The sequence below is a fragment of the Melozone crissalis genome, unplaced genomic scaffold, assembly GCF_028551555.1.
Source record: "Melozone crissalis strain CALT ecotype California unplaced genomic scaffold, PUWL_Pcris_2 ptg000042l_1, whole genome shotgun sequence".
In the NCBI taxonomy this organism is placed as follows: domain Eukaryota; kingdom Metazoa; phylum Chordata; class Aves; order Passeriformes; family Passerellidae; genus Melozone; species Melozone crissalis.
This window is the reverse complement of record NW_026535820.1, coordinates 61,657,763-61,680,693: the sequence shown is the minus strand read 5'-3', so window position 1 is coordinate 61,680,693 and position 22,931 is coordinate 61,657,763. Positions and strand designations below refer to the sequence as shown.

Here is a 22,931-nt window from a genome sequence, read left to right as displayed (position 1 = left end):
GAGAAAGAAATGGGGGAAACTCTGTGTTCTCTTCACATGGAAATACTGCACCAAGCAGTGATTCCCAGCTGGAAACCTCGTTATGTAAGCAATATCATTTAGGATATTAGAGGAAGTCAGTTAGAGCCCATTCTCCTCAATCCAAACATACTCCCTGACTCCGTCTCTATTTTCTTAGAATATGACAATGTCATCTGAGCATGTGGTTTCTGAGCAATAGTCACAAGAAATTCAAGATCAGCTCACTGCATCTCAACCACAGCAGTAAAGAATCATAACAACAGAGTGCGCAATACCTGGCTTGTTCTCATTAAATGTCCTTCCTGCAATAATTGTAATATGTTAAGCAGCATTTCACAATAGCTTAACTTAAAAATTTTGCAACAAGCATGCTAAACTGGTGTCTTTTGTGAAATACAAATGGAAACCACAAAACCAAGAGCATGCACTGCTTGATGTAAAAACTGTGAACTGTTGACTTAAAAAACATGTTGCCCAAGAGATATTTTAACACTGCATTATGCCATTAACACTGAAAACCAGTGTATTTCAAATGTGAAGCAAATAATCTCTTGCCTCGTGAGAGGAAGCCAAGAGGGACTTGGGGGTGCTGTGGGATGAAATACTGAATTTCAGCCATCAGTGTGCTCTTGCAGCCCAGAAAGCCAGTTGTGCCCAGGGCTGCATCCAAAGCAGTGTGGGCAGCAGGGTGAGGGAGGGGATTCTGCCCCTCTGCTCTGCTCTGCTCTGGTGAGACCCTACCTGCAGTGCTGCATCCAGCTCTGGGGTCCCAGCACAGGGAGGTCCCTGACCTTTTGGAGCAAGTCCAGAGAAGGCAACAAAGATGATCAGAGGTCTAGAGCACCTCTCCTATGAGGAAAGGCTGAGACAGGGGCTGTTGGGGCTGTTCAGCCTGGAGAGAAGGCAGCTCTGAGGAGCACTTTCAGTATGTAATGAGGGCTTATAGGAAAGATGGAGACAGACTCTGTAACAGGACCTGTTGCAATAGGACACAGGGTAATGGTTTTAAACTAAAGAGGTTGTCTAGAGAGGTGGTGGATGATCCATCCTTGTAAACACTCAAGGCCAGGCTGGACAGGACTCTGATCTAGATTAAGATGTTCCTCATTGCAGAAGGTCACACAAGGTGACCTTTAAAGGTCCTTTCCAACCCAGACCATTCTGTGACTCTGTGATAGTGAATCGTACAGTTACCACATCCTGAAGCTCCAAGTTTACCATACATTGAATTTATATTAGTTCAGGACTAAATTAAAAGCAACTCTGCTGAGCCATAGAGGGAAGGTCAAAACAAAGCCTGTGCAAAACCACATTTGACCTGTTTTCTATAATGCTTTAGTATATATGTGTTACATCCATGTACACATAAACAGTCAAATTTACAGGTTATAAATGCAATTACAAGCTATAGGACCAAAAGAGGCCACATAAATTTCATATGTATAAAAGCAAAAGAACCACAACTTCCACTTCTTGTGTAAAAGTTCATCCATTTCAAAAATCCTTCTATTTTTGGTCTTTTCCTTTGAACAGCTTAAATCTTTTTGCTGGTTCAGTCCAGCACAGTTCACATTACCAAGCTAGCAAATGTGGCCAACACTGGCTAAACAAGAGAGCTCCTACTAATAGCAAGAAAAACAATATTTTGCTAATATGAAAAAAAAGAAATACCTGAAAGACTAATTTCAAGTTCAGATATGTATTTTAAAAGCAGTATTTAAAGCTAAGAGCAATTTGAAGTAAAAATCACATTTCCTGCAGCTTTCCTTGGATAAGAAGTTTTACAGTCTGGATTCAGGATTCTAATTAAACATGGTTTTCCTTTCTGAAAGAATGTGAAAGAAAATTCTTCATTGTATTTAGGATATATTCATCATTACATATTTTCTGTCTCTAAAGAACATTTTTCACTCATCTTCATTTTTTGGAGTTGTAGGTATCAATTTGACAGCTCCACAAAGTAAATGTTCCTATTTAATGACTGGTACAAGGAAAAGCATACAAACTAGACATCTATTATGGAAATGGGCTACATTAAAAAAGCACAGGGAGAGACAAAACAAAAACTGGAGACTTATGAAGTATTTAGGGGGAAAAAAAATCCATGCTACCCCACTGCATTGAGGTAATCACAGATTGCTTCTACAATGAGTTTTGCTGCATTTTAGACAATTTTATTTAACATTGTACTTTTGTAAAAAAAGAGCCTCTGCCTCTTGACTACTGAGTTTCCCTTGAGGTTATGCTAATAAAATATAATAGATCCAAGCAAAACAATAGGTTTTTTCCTACTTGGAGTAAACACATATAAAACTTCTTGATCAGTATTTGTGTTATGTTGGTAGCTGGAGCCACTAACAAGCATCAGTCTCCATTGTGCTTGGAGCTGTAAAACCAATACATGAAAAAAGTTGACTATTTATCGTGTTAAAAGTAGTTACGAAATATTATCTCTTAGCAAAGTTTCAAATTCAAGCACATACTTGGAATGAAACAATTCTGTGGTCAACTGTGTCTTGGTGTTAGCCCGTGTTTCTGCCTTTTATTTCATTGAAAGCTAAAAAGAAAACTTTACAAGTAAAGAAAAAATTTGGATAAAACATTAAATTCAAGAGGAACAGTTGTCTGCTCATGTCCCTCCCAAGAGTGGTGCACCAAGGGTCAAGTCAGCAGCTGAAGTGTACAATGCCAAACATGAACTGATGTGCTGCACTGGTAGTATCCCAACTTGCCTTGGCTAAATATGCCACAATAAAACCTTAACAGACATAGGAATTACAATGGAACTCAGAGTAAAAAACAAGAGCTTTGTTGAATACAGACAAACAAATAAAATCACCAACATTATTTTTGCTCTTTGTGGGTTAGCATCTAACAACCATGAGAAAAATGCTTTCAGAAGTATGAGAGAAAATGGTTTTGATACTGAAGCTTACCTGAACAAGCAAGCATTCTCTGTTTTAGGACAAACACCCATAAAGCATTAGTAGATAATCTTTTGAATCAAAAACAAATAAAAACATACTTGTCAGTAAGGACAAGTTTAGATCACGTTGATTTTTGCATTAGTCCTGCTACAGCAAGTTTCTGCATGTTTTCCTATGTTCCCTCCCTAGGAAAAGTCAGGCCTGCTAGGACAACAGCCAACCTGCAGCTAATTAGATAAATAGTCAAAGCTACCAACCACCTGCTTCCAGCACTCAAATAATTAACTTTTTCTGCTCAATTCATCTATCTGAAATAGTAAAACAAAACACCTGTTAAGATAGGGGGACACATAATATACCAAACACTAATTCTGCAAAGCTCATATAACCCATTTAAAAAACAGCTAATAATTAGTATTGCTGAATCACCCTTTCATCATTCTGCTGTATTTCACATATTCTGGTCTACTAGTTAAAAGTTCAAAAGAGCAAGGGGAAAAAGGAAAACAAACAAAGCAAATGAAATATTCCATTCTTTTTCACTTCTTATGACTGTACTTTCTGTATGCAAGCAAACCAACCCAAGCAGAGCTCTGTCCTCATCCTGTCCCACGTTATTCCAACGGACATCAATTAATACTACACCCTCTCTCAGTAATGCTATTGCTTATTTGAGGCAAATCTAAAATCTCTTAGTATCTCCTGCACTTTTTAGTGCTGGAGAAAGTAATTTGGTTACCTCTCAATATGAGAAAGAGACAAGAAATTCCCCAACAGATGGGAGGTGAATGTCACAGGGCAGAAGCAGCAAGGATCCCCAAATTAATTGCAACACAAAGTTCAGCTTCAGTAGTCCACTACTGGGCACAGTCTGCTTGGATAAGTCATAAATATTGTTCCAAGGACAAGAAAATACACACAGCCTACTGTTTGAGGTAATAAAAGAGCACACTACAATGTCTCAGACTGCTGCTGCTTCCAGCAGTTGCCCGCTATCTCACCACTGCTTGAATCACAAGCTCCTCAGGAGTTGTCACCAGCTCTCTGCTTTGGCAAACTCCACAGGGGCATTTTCCACCTGAAGGCATGCTGACTTACAAACTGTTAACGTTCTGATTCCATTCACATTCCTCAAATTCACACACACAGTGGTGGATTTTATTCTTTCGCACACCACAACCCAAACGAGACTTTTGAAGTGTTTATTTTGTAGCCTATTTTTTGAACAGTGAACAGAAAACCCTCCAATCCAGCAAGGATTAACTAGAGGTTAAGGTGCTAATCTGAAGTGTGAGTTAAATCAAGGAAGGAACGTGGTCACAAGAAATCATGGTCCCCACCCTTTTAAAACAGGCAAGACATTTAAAACAGATTTCAACATGTTTTTATGTACATGCTCATAATAGGAAACCAAGCACAGTTTTGCTCCAATGTCTCCAATCCCTCAAAAAGCCTTTTCTTTAAAGCCCTTGATTAAGCAACAAAACAGACCCAAAACTCCTGACCCAAAACAGTGCCTGACAGTTTCTGCTGTATCTGTGCCTGGTCTGGGCAAAGAGGGGGTCACCAGCATTAAGAGTCCAAGGGAACACCCCATCCCCAAGGCAAGCATAGGGCAGAACAGCATGAGAAACACTAGGAAAGTCCAATTCTTCCTTTTGCTAAATTCATTAATTCTGTCTGGGGAGGTTTACTAAAATTATACATTTTGACCAAGTCTGAGAGGAGGGGGAAGAACTGTTCTGGTTTTTAACTAGAGATGGATATTAGTAAAAGGTTCTTCACTCAGGGTGGTTGGGCACTGGAACAGGCTCCCCAGGGCAGTGGTCACAGCACCAAGCCTGACAGAGTTCAAGAAGCCTTTGGACAAAGCTCTCAGACACTGGGTGTGACTCTTGGTGTGGCCTGTGCAGGGCCAGGACTCAATGATCCTTATGGGTCCATTCCGGCTCTGGATATTCTACAGTTCTATGACACCTGTGTCCCCATTTTTGGTTGACAAGGAGAAAGGTGAAAGCATTAGTCCATGAACTATCAGGAGAGCTATACTTTTTAAATCAGAAGTCTTCCTTGTTTACCCACATCACTGAAGGGTAATGGTTGATTGTGTTTGTTCGCAAAAGAAAGTGTATCTTGTATGTTTAGCAATGAACTTAACTGATTTTCAATGTCTGTAAACACTGCCTGTGAAGCACCAGTGCTCCTGGAGCCTAAATAGCTGGGAGCCTGTAACTACAGCCTCAACAAAAAGTTCAAATACAGATATATGAAGTCAGGAAATAGAGCTACAACTCTATTGTCTGGGACAAGTCTCACATCCTGGCCATATTTTCTTCTATAAAATTGCAATCAAACATACATTTGTCCTCAGTTATCTGGCTCAAGACATAAAGAGTATCTAAGACTAATCAGTCCACTGAAGCATCTGAGGCTTAATCAGCACTGCAGTAACACCTCAAAGCATCAATATCATGTCATACTTAAAGGAGTCCCAAATGTATTCCCATCAAAATAGAAAAGATTTCTAGAATCACATTTAGAAGTTGATTTTAACAGATTCTGTTCCTGTACTTTTTAAAAAACCTTTTAAAATATTAAACTAAAGTGCACGCAAGTTTATAAGCCAGGCTTTTGCAAATCTCTGCAAAATGTGGCCATGTAACACATGCATTCACAAACAGTCCATAATCCTTTTATCTTCTATATACTATGCAATGGAAAGCACTCAGTTCTATATGATGTGCTTTTTCTGTGTTTTATAGGATCACATCAACCAGCTTTTAACACTTTTTTTACGTGAGTGCAAGGAAAAGAACACACTCAAATGCAGCTAAAAATCTTCCACAACAAACATCATTTAAATCACAGAATTCTTCACCAACAGCTATGTCTTCCATCAGCTTAAGGCACTAGAAGCATGGTTGGCAATATTCAGTAAGTGTAAAAAGAAGAAAAAAATACTTACTAGATTGGTAAGGTTTTAAATAAAGACTTCAGTTTAACAATATTTTTGTTCTAAGCCTTTCAAATCCTTCTGCAGCATTTGGAAGCCACAGAGCATTTGGAGACAGCTATGCTCCTTGGTAAAGCTTAATCAAATATATAAATGTGAAACTGGCATTGCTTAAGCTGAGAAAGGTTAACTAGTACAATGAACAATTTAAAAAATCACTGTTTTGTAATATGGATGGGCACCACTGTACAAAAAAACCCTCTCAAATGCTAAAGTAGAAAATCCATCTTGAAATTTTTGCCACGAAAACCCAGAAGCAAAATAAAAAAAAAATCTGGTGAACATAAGAGAAATTTTCAGTGTTTTCAAATAATTAATTTGCACACATTACATCAAAGATTAGAGCACTTCCTAAAAAAATTATTTCTTTACAAAACAGAATGAGGTCCAAAACTAATTTAAAACTTAATTTTGGTTAATGGTGTGCGATTGCTGAGATCTTAATAGATCTCTTACATCTGTAACCATAAAAATATTGTGCCTAAATCTAGTCCAATCAAGGTTTTTATGAAGCAACTTAAGCAGTCACATAAGCTCCTCAGGTTGTTCTCAGAAAAGAAATATGATTTTAAATTCTAGCTAATTGATTTACAGCCTCCACTCCAAACCAAGTAACTCCTATTGGCTGGGGAAGGAGTTCCTCTCACTGTCAACATGGCATCAATCTTGAATACAAGCACTTTGCCAATCTGTAGGTGTGTGAGCTTTCCATCCTGGCAAAAAGCAAGGTTTTCACCAACATGATGTAGACTAGTTTAGAGAGTCTGAGCAAGGAGTATTATTGGCAACAGTCTTAGGGGAAAAGAAATCCAGTGTCCAACTTCCTCCCACCCAATGAAGTTTGTTTTACAGGCATTTTTACTTCAGAGAACCTAGGCCTTCCTCAGATTTCTTCAGTACAAGTGGGGAACAGCAGTACCCCTACCTACAATTCTCAGTACTGCCCTGGTACCTTAGGTATTCCAACACAAACACCCCAAATCATGGCAACACCCTATTTCTGTAAAATGCAACAAACAGCCAGGTTCTGACACACAGCTCAGAAACTTCCACCTGGGGGAAGTGATCTTCTCATGCTAACAGGATGTATAAAATAAAGAGCTTTGAAATACTTATGTTTCTTCTCCTGGAAGTACATCACAGCTTAGATTGTATTGCATGAACAGTATAAACAACTCTAAATCACAGTCTGCTTCTACACTGGAAATGTATCAGGAACAGCAAAAGAACTAATGCTGCATTGAAGGAAGTGATAACTCTGCATAGTGTGCAATTTTTCATTTTGCTCCATTTCAAAATGCATCATATAAATTACATTCATAAATATTAGGAAGAAAGAAAACAAAAAAAACATCAAAAAACCTTCCTCCAGGGTTATTTTCATTTGCAAAGATTTCAAGCAGCAGAAAATTATTCTTATCTCTGAACAAGCTTTTGTATTTCCTAAAGAATAACCTCCTTCTGTACTTAACACCAACACAGTTGCATTTGGTTAACAGAAACCCTGTAGCATCCAAAGGCAGTCATGCCTTTTACTCTTCAATTTAATCCACTGAGAGCTTTAAACAACTTGCAATGTCTACAATCACAGTCCTCTTAAACAAACATTTCCACAAATTCTACGGGCTTTGCTGCTCCTTCTAGCATGAAAGTGAGATCCCCCACGCAGTGTTTATTCATGAATTGGTGAAAACTGTAGCAAGGACAGAACTGGAAGCCACATGGTGCTACTTCAGTGCTAAAAGCCCTCACATCTCTGTCACAACTCATAGCTATCAGAAAGAAAAGAGCTGAACACACACTGGAGCGTGCCTTAAAGTGAATGCAGCAACAGATGTATCAGAGAATGTGTGTTAATGCTACATGCTCATTGTATATAGTAACAAAGATGATTATTTATAGTGGTCAGGCTTATTCTATAGCATGAGACAAGCCATGGACACCTCCACAGCATAGCCACATCCTTCCTCCCAGACATCATTCTGGCTGTTTTGCTAAGCAAGTCACCAAATTCCTCTCCATAATACTTCAACCAGCAGGAGAACTCCTTAAGGACAAGCCAAAGTCCCCAAACACATGAGTAACTTATACCAGCACTTAGGAAAGGATTAAGCAAGGGAAAAGACAGCTAGGCTAGAAACACTCAAGAGCTTCTGAATCTTCAGAGGGCATCAGGAAAACTGGGTTACGTATCTGAGATGTAACAGTCAAGAAAAGAGTATCAGAGCACATAGAAATTAATGGTGCATGAAACTGAAGAGCAAAATAACTTTATTTTAAAGGAAGCAAGCTCCTCTAGCACACACTCTCAAGCTTAATTCTCTTCATCAATCTTACCAGATTTACTGTGGTTTACACAAGTTAAGGTTACTAACTTACTTCCTGAATGTTTATTCTTGCTATTACCAACAGCTAAGTTTTAAGAAAACTACTTTTGACTAAAATAAATGATAGCAGAAAATGTTACCTGATAATCTTCTGCAAATGAGAAAAAAACCAACAAACCAAACAAAAAAAACACAAGCACAATAAGCAGAAGCACATAAATGAACCACAAAAAAACTAACCAACATCCCCCAAAACAAATAAATAGTGACATCTCTCTGGAAGAAATTTAATTATATTTTACTTACTTTTTGTTATTTATACTTATTCATAATATGTTATATATGTTACATATTTATAATATGTTATTGCTATTTATATATGTGTTTATAAAACACATATATACATATACATTTAACTCATCCAACTTGGTCCCACTGACAGATGATCAAAACAAAGATATCATACTGAAGCATTATCAGCAAAAAAAATGTGACTGACTTTTAAATAAACAGACAAATTTTAAGTATTATTTCATTTTAAAGCAAAATAAAGTCAACTTCAAAAAATAGAACTTTCCAAAAGCTGCTAATTTCCTGCAATGCCCAGCAACTACTCTATTAAAGCACAAGAGGTAGATCCATCACTAATCAAAACATAAGCCTTAATTTTATTTTTTTTAACTCCACCCACTTAATTATAGTGGGAATTCTTTATTGTTATTGCCTAACTCTACTTTAATCTTAAAATTAACCAAGTGATAATATAATCTGCCCAGGAAACTCTCTCAATTCCCATCCATAAGCTCCAATGCTCTCCATACCACTACTCTGGTTCAGCAAGTTCAACTTCATTGACACTGAAGAACAGGAGACTACTCCTAAGAGCAACAAGAAAAAAAAAAACAAGCATAAAGATTATACTGTCAGTCATCTTTTATCAGCTGTATACACATCTGCAAAGGTTCAGAGTGTCTGGGAGTGGTTTTGCTCCTTTTTTAGAAGAAAATCAGATCAGAAAAAAGTTGTACCTACAGGACTTGTTGGGTTCTGGCACATTCTCTGGCCCATATTACTAGTGAGTGATGAGCTTTTTACAGTCATTCTTTGACCACCAGTGGGAACACACTACCACTGGTTTGAATCAATGCATTTTAAAGTCATACATTCAAGCAATGTAGGAACTGTTGCAGTGGGCACAGAATAAATAAATACTTTTCTCAATAACAGGCATAATACAATGTAACACTTTCAGAGTGGTTTTTTTTTTTTGAGAAGAATTTTACAGGGCTGGGTATTAATTTTTCTGCTCCAAGCATGTTTGCTTTGACAACACACAAGCACACTACATGTTTATTTTGCTAGTCAATTGAGAAAAACAAAGCTTTCCATAGTTACCAACAAGCTGCTGTGACAGGATATAATGGCAGTTCATTTTCTATCACCCAAACTTCATGCATTGCATTTTTGCTGTAACAAATTAAGAACTATTTGGGAGAAGTTGTGTTCTTTAGAGAGACAATGTGCTTCCCTTGTGTTTAATGAGAAATTAAAAATGCTTATGAAAAATCAGAAACAACTACAGAAGTTGTCATTCTCCATGGCTGGGAACTGCCAGGATCTGAGACTAGAGCATGAACGGTACAGGAAAATAACAAGTATAGGGAGATGTAAGGATAAAAAAGAATAAATCCAGGCTACAAGTAACATCAGGCTCATGAACAGAGCAGCAACAGAAACATGTTCTTCAAAGAAATATTTTTGGTCATTTGCTTTCAGTTAGGCCCTCTTTCTTAACCAACTCTATTCTCCTGGCTGGGACACACACCGTACCACATCATTTCTGGCACAGGATTAGTAAAATAGAAGGATGGCCACAACTGACTGGAAAGTATCTTGTCATCAGTTCTGTTGACCAACACACACTAACTGCTGGAAGTATTCTGGGAATAGTTTGCCTTTTTTTTTTCCTTTTTTTTTTTTTTTTTTTTGGCAACAGAGAAGAAAAGGCCTAAGCCATTCTGGTCACCAAGTGCAACACCAGCAGCCAAGAAAGTAAAGCACTCTCAGGGGTGGAGGAAATTTGTGCCACCTCCAGCCGGCAAGTGGTTTCTGTTCCAGGTTACAGCCCTGAGAGCCTGTTAGTAACTCCAGCATTGCGAGCAGGTAGCTTATATCCAGCTTCTCTCTCTTCTCTTTCCATTGCCAAGAACTATGTGTTTCTAACCAAAATGGATTTCAACAGCCAGTCCATCCCCAGAGCACCACACTAAACAAATGGCTGCACAAATAGCCAAAATTGTTTACTAAAGGTAAAATGTACAAGACACACACCACAACATTTCTTTATACTGGGCAGTGACAGCCGTATGTGTACAGGTTTTCTAGTTATTCTCACCATAATTACACTTCTGCAGAAACTGGAGGCAAAAATCACTACCAAGTCATTTTGTTTGACATCAATGGAATGGTACTGAGTAATAAAATATTCTTCACAAGGCTTCTATTATAAGCTAATGAACTAATCTTTCAAGAAAACACATAGTGAAATAGCTGGTTTTAAGTATATACCAGATACCCTTTACAAAGAATCACAGAAGTGGTTTCTGGACCATCCCCTTGTCCAAGCCCCTGCCAAGGCAGGGTAACCAGAGCAGGTGACACAGGGACACGTCCAGGTGGGTCTGGAATGTCTCCAGAGAGGGAGACTCCATGACCCCCTTGGGCAGTCTGGTCCATTGCTCTGACACCCTCAACATGAAGAACTTCTTTCTCATGTTAAGGTGCTTCTTGTCATTTAATTTATGGCCGTTGCTGCACAGCACTGAAAAGCAGGTCCTAGTTAGGCCATATTTAGGTAGATGGAAAAATGAAACAACCTAACATTTTATATATTAAAAAGCAAAAAAACAAAACCAAAAGCACAGTCAACTCTTCAGAAGACTACAACAACATTGTCTTAAAAAGTGATATAAAAGTCCCTATCTAAATGGGTCAAGAGTTCTCCTAAATAAGTGTAGTGATAATCACTTGCAAGTTATTGCTATTTTTTAAAAACACAGTGTACCTTACAAATCCATTCTAGAGAATTCACCATTGTAACACAAACTCAGCACATTTACTGCTTTAAAACACAAAATTACTTCTAGATTGAAAACACAGAGCTTTAAAACATGCAATACTCACTGATAGTTAAAAATAAAAATCTTTGTAAGGAAACAACTTACTTGATTGAGTTTCTGAAGTGGTCCTCAGCAGGATTTTTTACTGTACAACTGTTCAGCAACCATAAATCTGCTTCATCAGAGTTATCTACAAAGCAGAAAAAACCAAACTTGCGTTAAGAATTATTTAACCTGTCAACTCCTAACTTATAAAATATTTTTAAAAAACCCCAAACTGAGCCATTAATAATAAGTTGGCTATTTGCAAGATTATTTTATATTCAATTACATTCTTGAAAGAGGTTTTTTGTTTTTCTTTGTTTTGTGTTTTAGAATAAAAAGAGACACATGAGCATTTCCATTGTAATTCCATTTTAATTTTTTGCCAATGGGGAATGAGTTGTTATCTTATTTACCACCTGAGATGCCACTAGATTGCACATCATGGAAAAGAAAGTTAAAAAAAATGGTCACAACTCCCAGAAAAGTCTTGCCTAGACAAAGGCAAAATTAGGTGGTCAACAAAAGCAGGTTTCACTAAGAAAACAAAATCCCTGCTTCAGCTCCACTGTGAATTAATACTACAAAAGAACAAATCATAATTCATAACATGTAAAGCTCTACCAAAGAGAAAAGTCAGTGTAGCGGGTCTGGAAAGAAACAGACATATATCTAGTTTTGGTTATATCTTAGTTATAGTACAATTATAGCTCAGCAATTTTCAGACAAAAGATATTCAAGCAACCAATATCTGTTTCCATTCAGATAAGAATACTTTTTTTTTCAGTATCCAAACCTTTCTGTATGTTCAGAGCCTATTGATATCTAAATTCATTAACTGAACTGAATCCCAGAATTATCTGCAGAAGCACATGTATAAACTGTAATCCTGTAAAACATGGCCTATACTACACAATTACTAGCATAGTCATTATCCTTGTGAAGTTAGAGCTTCTTTTTTTGAACAAAAGAATAAAGATAATCTATCTCAAATAGTTTAGTGCTTTAGCATTCATCAGAATAGCTTGTATCAGTTTGGATAAGAAAACTCATGTCACTTGCTACTATTCAGTACATGGAGCAGTGAAGTATTGACTGACGTATCTTTAAATAACGTAAGCCAGTGAGCAATGAACACAGGTAAAAACTAATTTTTAGGATGCCTGACTTGAACTGATGTCCTGCTAAAGCAGGAGGAAGCCTGCCATGACTTAGGCATATTTACACATGCACCCATCATGCATGTATCCATACAGGCATGAATATCCTTTTTCTCCATGCACACACACTTATGACAAAATGCTAAAATTGAAAAAGCTTTCTGTCTCATGACATTTTCTTCAAAGAAATCATCGTTTACAATTAATTATCAGTCACTTAACCTAGAAAGCAGTTAAATTGAAAATAATACATAAAAGGCAACTAATGCTAAATAAGAGAAAACATTCAGGGGGAGTTCTAATCATTGTTGACCAATATTACACTATTAATTTGGCTAAAACACAACTTCCTTTCACAACAGGGAAAGACCACAAAACAGTCACCTAAGCAACATTCAGACCTCAACAACATTCAGACCTTTAGCTACTTTAAACAAAACAAATATCTGACCCTGTCAGGTTGGGAAAGAGCACTCAGTTTTTCAGCCTACATAGAAGTCAAAATAAAAATGGAATAAAACAAAGAACCTCTCCTGCATGTAAACTACATTTTTAGACTAATGAGCAGACCCATATACTATTACAAATATAATCAGAGGTTAAAATAATTGATTAGGAATTATGTACAGACAAGCAAAGAAACAGTTTCAATGTCACAAAAAGAGTAATCTGGCCTAGTCAGAGGTACCAAGTATGAAAACAAACACATTTAAAAAGTAGTTTTCCAATCACACAGCCAAACCCTTGTATTTCTTATTCTGTTCAGCAGCATGAAATGTTTATAAATTCAGCCCCACACCCATAACACACCCACCTGAGAATCAGGGGTGGGACACACACACACACTAAATAGCAAGAGGCCAACATTTAAGTGAGACATTACATTTAACAGACAACCGCTGCAGTAGCACTCATCCACCACTGTAAAGCATAACCATTTTCAAGAGATGCCTTTATTCAGAGGAGAGAGACAGAGAACACCAGTTCTGGGCTTGGTCTCAGTTCCTCCTTGTGCTATGGTTTCCAGGTGTGCAGGAAGAGACAACACCATGGCAATGCTTCTCCCCTAAAGCCAAAATCAACCCCTCTCTTCAAAACAGCCTTGGAAAAAGTAACACATTTAAGTTTAGAAAGCCCTTACATACTAAGCCAACAGGACTCATTTCAGCAGTTTGGTTTCCAGGCTGTTAATATATTGACTCCTTGACTGAGGGACAACTGCAACACATATAAAAAAATCTCCCAAATACATATAAATTCATTCCTTAACAGGTTTCAGCCTCTGCAGAACAGAAGATAAAAAGCAAAGGCTTTTACAGAATAAAGTCTCCTGAGCAGTTTTGGGAAAAGGAGTCTCATTCATGTACACATCTAAAACTCATTTATGGAACATAAAAGTGCAGCTGAGGTTTGTCCTCCTCTTACAGCAACAGTAGTGTTTTATTATATTCAGTTGTTCTATTTCTGCCTTTATTTTTAAATCTTTTTTTTTCTAATTAATTCTCATGATCTCTCATATGAATATATGTACATACAAGTTTTGATTATGCATATATATAAACATATAGACACACACTCATGAGTTATATTCATTTATTAAGTGTCCATATCACAACTCTTCAAAATGACAGCTGAATTTTCTTAGTACTTTACTGCCCTTTTCATACTTAACATAATTGCATGCACTGGTGTAAACTCACCACAGTCTACTGCATTTTTTCAATAAAATTTCAGTTAGAAAGAAAAAAAATTGCCAACGGAGCCTTTTTGTATCAGGTTGCAGGAAGATGTGAACATTTGCAACATTGTGGGAATAACTTGTCAGCAGTCACATTTTGCTTTGCAAGGCCCTGATGGATGTGTGGAAACAAACATGGACCAAAAGAGCAGACTGGGCTTGGCATGTATAAACAACATCTTCTGGCTTCATAATTACTAAATATTAAGCAACACTGGGGTAATAATCCTTTATTCAGGGCATGGAAACTGGAGCAACTGGCTACCTATATATATATGCATAGGTATATGCATGTGTAGATGTGTGTATATATATGTGTATATACACCTATAAGTGTTCTGACATGAGTAGGTGCTACTGTTCAGCACTGTGCTCAAATAAAGAGTCAAACAGCTCTGACAAATTAGCTCAGGCTTCTAAACACATGCCTAGAGGGGCAGGGGCAGACAGCCCTGAGGATTCCCTGTTTATACAGCAGGCAGACAGATAAAAGAGTTTAGGTCTGGATGGGAAGCCCCACATGAATGTGGGTGCTGCACCCACTGAGGCATCCATGCACCCTTCCTTGGAAGCTCTCCACCTGCCACATTCTCCAACTCCATAGGTAAGGTTTTTGGGAAACTTCCACCATTTCAGTGAAGAACAGAGGCCTGTGTTTGGGAGCTCACATAGATCTGAGTGAACAGGACAATCTAAACTTGACAGAAGGTTTTCCAGCAAGCCATGGAGACCAACAGGCAAAACTGAAGCAAGTACAGTGAGTACAGTGTACTTATGGTACAGCAAGTACCATAAGTACAGTGAACTTCAGTTACAGCAGTGAATATGATATAGGTGCATATATCCTGCAACAATCTTCTCTATTTTTGCCATATATTTAGCCTAATGATACTTTTTTCATTATGATATTTTGCTGCCAACATTTCTTTTTATGAGCTACTTAAACAGTTTCCTCTTTGATAAGACATTTTTAGAAAGAAAAAAGGAAGATATGTCAAATCAGCTTTGTATTAAATGCTCAAAAACACAACTCAAAACCATGGACTTCTTGCATTGTGACATCTTTTCCATAAAAAAAGGCTACACAAAGTAAACCACAAAGTCTATCATACTCTCTGAAAAACAACATAGAGTACAAAGGAACCTAAAGGTCATGGAAACTTCTGAGCACTTAAGTTAATTGGGCAACTCTGGAAAACATGAATTGGCTGCATTATGCAATACTAAGATGATAAAATGGTGAGAGTCTGTAACATCAGTATACCTACAGAGGAAAATAATATTTACAATTCTTTTCTAACTAGCAGTGTCAGTTTTCTTATCATTTCAGAAATCATAAATCAGCAGAATTTCTTAAGACTGTAGTAATACTATCAGCTGAAAATAAACAACTGACTTGGGTTTGCCTGGTCTCTTGACTTTTAGTCTTTCTTCTTTTCAATTTTTTCCAAAACTTTGTTTTCTTCCAAGCCCCCCCAAACCACATCTCCTTGAAAATCAAAACACTCACAAAGCAAAAAATTAGAAGAAACACAGTTAGTGAAGCCCTAAAAGAACAGCCTTTCTTTACTTTCTTCAGCACATCACTCCTCTCTCTGCACTGAAACCTCTACCAGATTTGCTCAGCACAGTTTGCTAAAAAAACATGACTCATAACTATTATGACATGCATTTAAATACTGTACATCAATCTGAGAAGTCCAATCTGAATCTTTCTCTGTAATCACTGAAAGCTCTTCCAGGGCGTTTCCCTCCAGCTGTCCTTATCCTGTTCCTAACCACTCTGCGAGTCTTCCTTCTCACCTTTTCTGATTTTGTTACTTCTAACTCTCTTACACAACAAATATACCTCCAGTTTCTCTGTTTCCACGTGCTGTATTCTAGCCTCTGTTCCCATTTATGGACCTCCCTATTAAAGCTTTGTCCTGTGTGTTCTTCCTTCCAAAACAGCTCTGCTCCCTCCCTTGATACCCTGGTTGCCACTTCATGCTCTGGAATAGCATAAAACGTAGTAGATCCAGTAACATCCAAGGTATCTGCAATGTGTGCCTGCAACTGTACCCCATGGGAATCATCTGCCCCCAAAAGACACAAATATCTAAGCATGAGGACACCTCACAGCCTGTTACAGCAGTCATGGAGCATCCTGACTGGAACGAATTTGCCAAATTAATTATTTTCTTTCGACATCCCTTTGTCACAGAAACCCACTGTCACTCAAATTAGGTTCCTGAAATTAGGTGCTGGTTAATTTAATGATTTCTTGGACCACCAGGCATCGAGAGACCTCAACAAGTATTGGGAAATAAATACTAGTTCAGAAATGCTGTGAATCATCAGTGCAGGAGGAAGGTACATCTTCCTCTGGGGACAGGGAGTTTAGTTATTTGTTTGCAGACAATAGGCTTTGCTTGGAAGAAGAAAAAAGTTCAATAAAGTTCAGAGTGACAAGAAAAAGTTTGGTGTTTTATTTGTGTGCCTTTCCTCGGCACACAAAATCCTTGGCTACCATTTGCTAGTTCCCAATATTGTATCAGATATAGTTAGCTATCAACTTTGATGTAACTTGTCCTACAGATTCCAAGCAAACAAGCTCTTTCCGTGTGTCTGCACCCCTGACAGCAACTACAAATCAAAACCACAAGTTATCATGAGTTTCCAGATGGTACTTGTTTGGAATCTCAGGGACACATTATCAGTTCCCACCTCTGAAGACGTACCCTGCATTTGCCAATGATACAAAACACTCAAAGGCACGCTGAAAATACCAACTTTGCAGATTGCAAATGTCTTTCAAAACAATCCCACTCGTGCCTTATCAACACTATCAGGATGTAAAATGTAAAAGGATCAGCTTGGTTGCAACATGACTTCTGTTTTCTCATTAAACTTCTGAGATACTCTGTACATAACAAATTACTTCATTAACAATTAATGAAACACAATTATTTGGTTCACCCTGCATATATGTTATTTAAAGTTCCAAAAGGAAGGCCAGGCTGCTTATCAAAGCAGTAATGCAGACAAGCCTTCATGAAAAAAATAATTCTCCCATCATGCCTCTTGCCATGATTTAAACTACAAATATGCAAATTTGCCATTTTTATTCTCCATTAACATTTTCATTACTGAGCTAATAGCATAAGTAGCCTTTCTTGGGTTTTCTGGTATTTTTTCTGGTATATTTCTGAGTATTTTTTGGAAATTTTCTTGAGCAGGCAGATATCTTAACGGCAGCTACTGCTGGACTACAAACAGATTTTATAAAGCTTCCAGATCAGGATGCTGTGCCTGTTATCAAAGGATATTTCTCACTGTCCAGCACCAAAACAGAGGCGCACAGGGACTTGTCCACTGAACACATCAAATAAGTAGGAACTGAGCACATTTAAACATGCAAGATGTAGCAGATTACAATCGAGTAATACACTACTGGATTCAAAATATGAATGTTAAATCATTGCCTTTTCTCATTTCAGTACAACAGACAAATAATTCACTTTTATGTACTCATGCCTACTTTCAGGACTGAAAGTTTTCTAAAAAAATACTAGTTTATTTCCAGTCACCTTTGAAAACCCATTTTGAAAAAAGAAGCACATACACCTCTCTTTTCAGCTGTTTAGGGGGGGATCATGCAGTTACTGGGACAAACTACTGAGCTATCAGTTATGTCCATTCAATCTGTTCATGACCTGGAACTTTGCCTTACCACTCTTCCCCAAAACCAAATTCTTTCAAAATATATTTAGTTTGCTAAAGTTTACCAAGGCCAGCAGAACAGTTTATGGCTTCTGCCACCATCACTAAAACTAAAGGATGACTGTGAGATCACTGAGATTAAACTGGAACTTGAAAAATTACAATAGGTGAACATGTGAGCTAACATTAATATATTTATAAATAGTGCAGACAAACAAATCTGTATTTCAGAGCATGACCATTAAAGAATACTTCAGGCCTGGCATGGGGGTACTGAACACCAACAACACAGAAGAAAAAGTACATGAAAGAATAAATTTAGCTTCAAAATATTGACAATGATAAATTTTACTTCCCATTCCACTCTGCAACCATCAGTAGCATTTACAAGGGTAATCCCCATTTATATTGGGATTTTGAAGTGAGTAATCTGTTCTCTAAGTTCTTTTCATCTCTGCTCTAGACACAGCCTAGGCTACAGTCTGGGTGTGAGGTGATCCTTGTGAGCTGCCTTTTTCTCCCACTTTGTACACTTGTGACTTGTGTCTGCACTTCAGACTTGTGTCAGACCAGCAGGATATTCCAGCTACACAGCTTGCTGCAGCCCAGGGTCTGCTCTGCAGCACCCACACACACAGAGATGTGTAGGGAGGCTTCAGCCCATCCACCCTCAGCAGCACCTCAGCTCCACAAAGTAAAGAACAGGAGAGTTAAACCTACAAGAAAGGTTTACCTTTCAGCAATGTAAAAAAATCCAATTAGGTTATAACTTGTATTTTGATCCCTTCTGCGATGTCCTGCTGATTTTTCTGCCTCTGCACACAGCACAGACAACATGAATTGACAAATGACTTTGGTATTTTTGCTCATTTTACTCTAACTCACTAGATTTTCCATGCATTAAGGCACCTGAGGGTAACTTGAAGTTGCAAAATGATTTATGTTTAAAAATGCTAAATCTAGAAATGTTTTTGAAAAACAGCAGGTTTCCTTTTGGAACTTTAACACTCTAAAATTGCAGTACTTGTAAGACATTTCAATAATTCCCCCACATGAATGAGAACTTTCCCAAGCCCATAGCCATTGAACAACTCATGCTTGTTCAATCAATAAAGGGACTGATCATTTCCACATCTTACCTGCTTGCTGTCTTTGTTGATCATAGAAAAAAAAAGGTATACTTCAGTTCAGCTCTGGGTACAGTTTAGTTTTCTGTGCCATAATCTGCTGCATTTTAGTCTACATTCCACACCTGTCTTATCAAGCAGCTCCCAGAAAGACACTTTAAAGGAAAGGCACCCCTCTTACAAGTAAGTGACCATGGCCATGTTCCAAAGGAAGCTTATTCCAACATGACATGACCTTAATGAGAAACTCTTTTCTCATGGCTCTTTTTTGATATAAAATAGTCAAAGCTCACTCTGCACATGGTATTATATACCAAAGGTAGAAAATATAGGCTGCATTTTTAGCTCATTCCTTCAAAATAAAGACTTCACTACTTTGAGAAAAGTGGATCACGCAACTATTTCTAGAACAAAACAAGACCTTAAAACACGAGAAGATAAAGCTCGCGGCTAGCTAAGAGGTGTGTTGGCAGGAAGCCTAAGCCTTGCCAGTGGCTGTTCAGCACAATAACACCTGATGTTAAGGAACCCAAATTACCCGGGGCAGCAGCAGATGCAGGCACCATAGCATGGTGCTCTAAGTGGGGGCATTTCACCCTGCTCTTGAGCACAGACAAATTGTCGAGGCATTCCAAGGGTCAGCTGCTCCCTTCACTTCACTGAAGACTTAATGATCAGTGTGAATAATTTCAATATGCAAAGTAGTGATGAGTGATTTATCAGTCTTTTGGGAAAAGTCCCATTACATTAGGAACAAGGTCAAGTAGCCTGTTTCAGCCAGGCTATGCTACAACAACACACAAATAACTCCAACTCATTCTGATGATTAATGCGGATAGAATTTGTTTTGTTGACAGAATTTGGAAAAATCCCAGAAACTCCTCCTCCTTTGAGTCTTAAGCCTGCTTGATATTCCAGAAATAGCAGGCACAGTACGACTCAGTGCTTTTCTGTCCCTACATACAGCTTCATACGCAAAACACGAGTTATTCAAATGAGCAAATACAGACTGATTGCTTCTGTCTTAGCCACTCAAAATCCAAAGCCAACCATGAACAAAACATCTTGCACAACACCGTGCAACCGAAGTTTCAAAGCACGCTGCAAATATTAACTGATTTACCTTCAGCAGCCACATATTAAATATGCATCCTTCCCTACACCAATTCCTTTTCATCTTATAAATGTAGACAAGTAGTTTCAGAATTTCCATAACTCGATCAAGCCACACAGGATGCCTATGCAAACAAGCCAAGATCCTAGCCAAGTTGTCCCTGCCTTCAGGCCTGTCCCTGAACACAAAGCCATTGCCTAGATTCATATGCACTATTGCAGTCTACATCCTTTAGAGGCCAGATAGGTGATACAAATTTTTGACAATTTTAAAGGCAATCACAAAACCCAACTTTTCAGTAATTTGGGTTGTACAGCAAATGAAGAGAAAAGACTGAACAGTAGAACAAATTAACTCCTTTCTATGGGACAAGGTTAAAAAAAATTAAAAATCCTTCCTCCCCCTCAAAAAACTAACCCAAATAGATATAACAGCTCTAACTCCCCATGAGTGCTCAAACACAGCTCTTGCAGATGTGCTACCAGCTGTCTCAGAACATCTATTGAAGTCCAACTACGGCCTTAGAAGGATGACAGCTGATGGGTGAGCTCCAAGACAATCTCCAGATTTCACAGGACTCACTGAAAAACAACGGCATTCTCATTTTGATACAACACTTCAGACATCTCCACTTGCTTTATCTGCAGTCTCAGAATTAGCCTGACCTGGTAAAATTGATTAAAGAGGATTCAGTTGTTCTGCAGATCGGAGCTTCTAAAAAAATGGCTGAAATGTAAGTGAAACTGCTGATGTTGAGATTGGCAAGACACAAACTGCCAGTCAGAAAAGTCATCTAAACTATTGATTTGAAAATATCACATACTGTGAAGTAAAAAACACATGCTTCAGGTAAAAAGCTACTGCAGTCAAGCATAAGCAGGTATTTCATATGATGATAGCAAAGGCATGGGTAAATGAAAAATGAAAAGTCTATGTTTTCCACTATACATTATATGATTCCATATGAATTTGCTGTAAACAGCAATAAGTAGTTCAGAATCAAGAAGGATTGACTGGAACCTGCCCCAGGAATGTAATTTTAATCTCTTTGAGGTGTAACATTATGACAAATCTCACATATATAAATGCTTCTATCTACAGAGCTAATGGAATGTAAATGGCTCTTCCTCACCATGTCTACGGGATAGAACAAAGAAAATATGAATTGATGCTTATTTAGTCCCATCATACACACAAGTACAACCTGTTGGGCTAAGGAAGAGAAAAGAGAAACCAAGGGCACTCATAAAATGCAGTTGCATCATTTGAATTACCTACCCAGAGGAGCCTCTTGCACTTCTAGGCGCTGTAAACCACAACTAAACCCAGCAACATGAAACTCAAAGCAGAGAAGTAGAAGATTCTCAAGCATAACACAATCCCCAAGCAAATGGGAAAAAAATATCTTTGCTTTATTTCCAGTATAATATAAAATGGATCTTGGGTAATTAACATTATTTCATTTATTATTTAAGGCATAAAGTGAGCAGCTTTACTCCACAGATTTCTTACTTTTTCAGTACATCTAATTCTGTACAAGTTGGCCCACGGCAGTGAACTTCCACATTTCCACAACTTTCTAATCTCCATTCATTTTCACAACAGCCAGGATTAGAACTTTGCTATAGTCTGCAAAAGAAACCTAAATTTTATTCCTGTATCTGTTTCACAATCTTTTTCCTCCAAGTTCCTGGAGGAGTCTGCATTAAGTTGTACCTAGAAGCCATTTATTGATTTCAAATGCCTTGCTTCCACTTATTTCTCCTGATACCTAATGCCACAGGGAATATGGATTTAGGTTTTAGCTATCACTTTTAAAAGAGTTAAAATTATAAGCTATTTGAGCCAGATATGTCTAAACACTTATTAAATTGTAGCTTCCGGCTACTTATTGACTTTTTCAGAACTACCTTCACACCTCATCTATTTTCTGCTTTATCAGTTTTCTGAAAAGAAGGCGATATGGGCTTAAGGTATCATACCCAGCAGCCAGATAAGCCTCTGCTGTGGTTAATTCCCAACCATCATCCCCAGTTCAGACTATCAGCAAAATTTAGTGCTTGTGAAAACTCCAGACAAAGCACAGCAGAAATTAAAGCTCACTCTTTACACACACAACCGGTAAATGCAGCACAGCAATCAGGAGCACAAGCTTCTTCAAAAAATCCCACCACCAAGTTTGGAAAAAGCTTCATCTGGAAACATTTAGGACAAAGTAGCAGATCTTCTTCTACTCCCACTGAGCCAGCATAGTAAGGAAGCCTGTTCTTGGCAGAGGAGTAAAGATGAGCTGGGACAGAAAAGCAAAGACAGCACAGGCAGGTGTGCAAAGGTGTATCCCAGCCCCTGCTGCCCTTTCTCCATGCCCTGACTCATGCAGAGCAGACACACCAGCCCATGCAGCTGCTACAGAGCCATGTCTAGAGAGGCTGAATAGTTCTGTACCAACGCTGAGATACCCATTACAGCCTCACACATCATTTCTGTACAGTGTCTCCTGTCAATCCTGAGTGCAGGTTTGATACCCTTGTTAGAGGCAGTTTTGTTAAATTACCATCATTTGCACAAAAAAAGCACCAGAAAATATTCTTCCACTACAGTATTGCGTGCAGTAAGAGAAGCCTATTTTGAAACTTTCAGC

General features: G+C 38.0%; 1 protein-coding gene across 1 annotated transcript in view; it reads right to left on the bottom strand.

The window, feature by feature from the left end:
* Positions 1-22,931, bottom strand: part of CDKAL1 (CDK5 regulatory subunit associated protein 1 like 1) — a 377,883-nt gene that overhangs the window by 299,471 nt on the left and 55,481 nt on the right. Inside the window, exon 5 of the mRNA XM_054284911.1 lies at positions 11,513-11,597. Within this exon, the coding sequence (XP_054140886.1) occupies positions 11,513-11,597 (85 nt within the window). The remainder of the gene's footprint in view (positions 1-11,512; positions 11,598-22,931) is intronic.